Source organism: Macrobrachium nipponense, chromosome 22, assembly GCF_015104395.2.
Source record: "Macrobrachium nipponense isolate FS-2020 chromosome 22, ASM1510439v2, whole genome shotgun sequence".
Lineage (NCBI taxonomy): Eukaryota > Metazoa > Arthropoda > Malacostraca > Decapoda > Palaemonidae > Macrobrachium > Macrobrachium nipponense.
Window position 1 is genome coordinate 24,792,667 of NC_087213.1, and position 5,000 is coordinate 24,797,666.

General features: G+C 34.7%; 1 protein-coding gene across 2 annotated transcripts in view; it reads right to left on the reverse strand.

The window, feature by feature from the left end:
• The window catches only part of LOC135198550 (hemicentin-2-like), a 38,068-nt gene that overhangs the window by 17,572 nt on the left and 15,496 nt on the right, over positions 1-5,000 (reverse strand). For both annotated transcript variants that reach the window (XM_064226238.1, XM_064226237.1), the window contains exon 2: positions 3,050-3,541. In XM_064226238.1, the coding sequence (XP_064082308.1) occupies positions 3,050-3,233 (184 nt within the window). In that variant the 5' untranslated portion in view covers positions 3,234-3,541. The remainder of the gene's footprint in view (positions 1-3,049; positions 3,542-5,000) is intronic.

Sequence of the window (5,000 nt, forward strand, 5' to 3'; positions counted from 1 at the left end):
TTCCTTCTGCAGCCTTTCTGTTGGTGGGGGATGGTATTTGTCTCCTCTAGTTATTATTATTATTATTATTATTATTATTATTATTATTATTATTATTATTTTGGTCTATCTCAGTCATCCTATTCGACTGGGTGGTTTTTATAGTGTGGGGTTCCAGGTTGCATCCTGCCTCCTGAGGAGTCCATCACTTTTCTCAATGTGTGCGCTGTTTCTAGGAGCACACTCTTCTGCATGACATATGGAGCTGCTTGAGCATCTAGTTTTTCCAGGTTATTATTATTATTATTATTATTATTATTATTATTATTATTATTATTATTATTATTAATTCGTCCTCAAAATAACGAAAAGTTCTTAAAATCCGATCCGAGGCTGGTTCGACTCTCTTTGGTCGATGGAATGACTTCCGCCTGGAATATCACCCATTTTCTCGTAATCCATTCCTAGCATTCATTTCCACGCCCCACGGGCTTTGGACGCATCCAGGTAAAGGACAGGTAAATCTGGAAGCATTAAAGTTGGCCCCCATTGTCATTCCTGTTTACGTTTCTCTACGATCGCAGGAATGGTTTTCTGGAATGTGTAAATCAAACATTTGGCTTAATACCCTGGATGTTAAGCCGGGCTTAAACACTGCCAAGGTTAGCCAAATTATCTCTCGTCTCTCTCTCTCTCTCTCTCTCTCTCTCTCTCGTCTCTCTCTCTCTCTCTCTTCTCTCTCTCTCCATACATATGCACATACATGTAGTATACATGTATAAATATATATATATATATATATATATATATATATTTATTTATAATTTATTTATTTACTTATTTATTTATAGACGGAATTGTAATAGCCACAATGCCCTCTTAACTTCACAAATTCTTTGAGAAGTTTAAGAGACATTGTGGCTATTACAATTTCATATGTATTTATTAAAAATGACCAGTAGATTCTACTGCATATATAAACATATATATATATATATATATATATATATATATATGTGTGTGTGTGTGTGTGTGTGTGTGTGTGTGTGTGTGTGTGTGTGTGTGTGGGAAACTAAGTACGAATTGTGACTTTCTTTGAAAAATTCAGAGAAAAAAGACTTTTTAATTAAGAATAAATTGCTTTTTAAACATATTATTTGAAAAAAATTTCAAACTCTTATAGGCATTGAATGGGATAGGGACGAATTTTTATATTGAATTACCTATACTTGATTGGATATCTGTACTCATAAATAAGAACTTAGGTACAAGGGCTGAATCATCACAGCCCGACGTAATCACAAGACATACTCATATATGAAATATAAGACCGAAAGTATTATTACTAAAAATCGAATTATTTTTTTTCTCAGATAAATTGCTTGCATGGGGCACGATATGTTGCACATTCATTGCCCACAGCTTATTGTGCATTGCCCAAAATATGTCTTTCCTCACACTCTGAGGTTCATAAAACACCTCTCTTTCACTCTTCAGTCTGCTCTAACTGCTAATCTTTTGTGGCGTGAAGCTCATGTGTCCATTGTCCAAGGACAGTAACTCGGAATAGGATTAACTGACTTATATATGATAAATGGCTCTATATTTATTCATTCCTCAACGTAAACCTGCGACTTTAGCGAGGTTGCACCACCAGTTCCCCACGTCTTGCATGATCCTGAAAAGCAAGACAATAAACGTACCCTATTCGTGGACTTTAGTCTCACATGCGTAGCCTGCACGGAAGTCTTTTATCCAAGTATTATCTTATGTAGAAAAAAAGAGAGAGACATTTTACTTATTTCCAATATTTATCTTGTGTTTTATTTTACGATATCAAGCGTGGATTATGAGGGTGGAGATATCCAGTGCAGGAAAATCTATGCTCATACTTTAGTCGCGAAATGACCAGGAATCTTGATCAGCACTAAATATTGAATGGTACTGGAATAGTGCACCATTAAATGAAAAAATAATCAATGACGTTTCGTCATACTTTCTGGTATGGTTATGAATTGTGTAATATTTAGCACATTTGGTAAATTTGACCCATAACTTAGTGAAGTGTATGATGTCGTGTCCGTATATTTACCCACAAATCTCAGATAATACACTAACTCTATGTTTGCTTACTGATGATAATAGAAATAGGTAAGTGCCGAAACGTCCAGACTATTATACGATTTTGAAAATAAGATAGACCGTCAATTTATATCCATTCAGGTATACCAAGAGCGATCAAGTAGGTTTTGACTGTTGCTTGACATATTGCAGTCGAATTCAAGTCAAGGTCTCCCATCTCCATGATGGTTGATTGTTAAGTTTGTACCACAAGTATGCCTCGATATCGAAATCACTTTACCAGGGAAATAACTCATAATCCAGTATTCGCAAAGCCAAGCGGATTCATATGAAGAGGCATATTTAGAAACAGTGAAGAGATCATTGGTGATGAATTTTTTTTAGATGAATTGTGAGAGGGGTCATAAATGACGCAAAATTAGCTCGGATTCCTGTAATAAAGGTGATACCGTGAAATTTACTGCTGACTTCACGTCAAACAATTAATTTTGAAACAATCATTCTGCCAAAAGAGTATCGTGGTTCATTAAGAAAAAAAATGAAATCTTCACAACGTACACATTTTAGGATGAAAAAGCGTTTAATAATTAATGAAAAGATGGCTGATTTGTGCTCACCGGATCATTGGAACGTTATGCTCAAGCCTGAACTCTTAATACGATTCTCATGTTAAAGACTGTTCCTTGTATACTTCAAAATTTTGTGGAGAAGTTAAAGCAGCTTTTAGTAAAGGTGAAAAAGAACTCCTCGTGTGAAACATTCTTGTCTCGATACCAGTACTTTAGTAAATTGCTGTACATAATGTCTCTGAGGATTCTTCAACAACCTGTTCAATGTATGCCAGTCAGGTGACAAAAAAAAATCCTAGTTGTCTTACCTGTAAAAAATGTCCTAGTTGTCTTACCTGTAAAAAAAAATACCTAGTTGTCTTCCCTGTAAAAAAAATATCCTAGTTGTCTTACCTGTAAAAAAATTCTAGTTGTCTTACCTGTGAAAATCATGTTACAGAGAATCAGCGTTAAGACCCCGAGCCAGTATCTTGTAAGAGGATTCCCTCTGGGTGAGGAGCACGTCTCAACATTGCCCTTTTGCGAGCAAGAAAGTCTTACCACCCTCAAGGTCGAATTTCCATTGAGTTCTTTTCTTGCGTCAGAGGCGCTTTGGTCTAACATGGTTCTTCAAATTATGATTAAGGGCCAGAACTGAATATGATTCATATATTTTAATTCCCACTTCACGAAGCGTTGCGTCCGGGCTCTCTAACGCGAGAATTTCGTTTTGAAGATGAATGACATTTTAAGACTGCTTATTTTTTTTTTACATTTTTCCATCAAGATAAATGCGGCTGTTTCACACAATTTGGAAAATTCTCTGTTTAAACGATATATCCATCTTCAAAGTCACTGAAGCTGGAGGAACAATTTCCTCTCTCCGGAAGTACGAGGTTGTCTTAGACCTCGACTTTCACCTCGGGGCAAATCTGAAAAAAGAGGAAAATATTAAGACAGATGGTAAAATGAAATATGTTGTTTTCATGTTGTATTACGTTTGACGCAACTGTAAATTGCACTTCATTTTGTAGTTTTATTTATTTATTTATTTTAGAAATAGTGCGTAAATTCATGAACGTGAAACAGTAGTGAAAAGTAGAAAAGAAGCAATATTATTAGAGAATCTGAGGATGAAAGATTTCAAAATATCTTTTATTTATCTATCGGAGATTTTTTTTTTTCTTTTTTGATGATCACGCACGTTTTCTTTCATGTAATTGCTGAGTCTCCATAAATCAATTACTTTGAAGTTAATGAGTATTTTAGAAAGCTGTCAGATAAGGGGACTATCAAAAGAATATTCTTTCAATGAAGAATCAGTTATCAGCTGATTTTGATGTCATAGACACGAACACAAGTAAACTTAATACGTTTTTATTACGGATGCTGCCTAATGTTTATGCTATTTATTTATTTGCCACCTGACCTATCTACTCATTTTCGCTTGATGTTCTTACCTCATCACCTCTCCATTGATTGTTCCTATTTGTCTGCCATTTGGAGAAGGTTGAAAGAGATAACATACTGAAGAGCAAATCCCAGTAAAAATTCAGGATTCAATTAAATTGCACAGCTAGATGTTTCTCCTGTGTAATATTTGTTGCACCCTTGTTTTATGTGACTTTCAAGTGAAAGTATTTACTGCATGTCAACATCATCTTCCAGCACGGACGAGATTATGAATTCGGAAAGCTAATCAAACAGAGTTCCACGAAGAACAGCAGCATTCTTGATGTCTAAAGAGACAACAATGGGGGAAAAATTCCTACAAAGACAACAATGGGAAAAAATTTCTAAAGAAACATTGGAAAGAAAAATGTCTACAGAAGCAACAATGGGAAAAATAAAATGAAAAAATGTCTACAGAAATAACAATGGGAAAATAAAAAGAAAAGTCTACAGCAACAACATTTGAAAGAAATGTCTAGAGAAACAACAATGGAAAAAATTAAATGAAAAAATATCTACAGAAGTAACAGTGGGAAAATAAACAACAATGAGAAAAAAAAATGTCTACAGAAACAACAAAGGGACAAATAAAAAAATAAAAAAAGTTACATGAATAAATACCTTTGCATGCGGAACAGCAACATTCTCTGTGTTTACAGAAACGACAACGTAAAAAACCAAGCTGATAGAGGAATATATTTGCATAAATAAATATGGTTAAATGAAGAACAGCAATATTCCCTCTGTTTACATAAATAAATAGTTACATGAAGAACAGCAACATTCTTTGTGCGTACAGAAACAACAGAGTAAAACAAGCAAATTGTTGTTGCTGCCTGAACACTAAAAAGTACGAACTCTCATATCAGGTGAGCAAAGTCTCGTATTTTTCCTCATACTTCAGCCAAGATGAAACCCAAGGGGCAGGAAAGGCAAAAA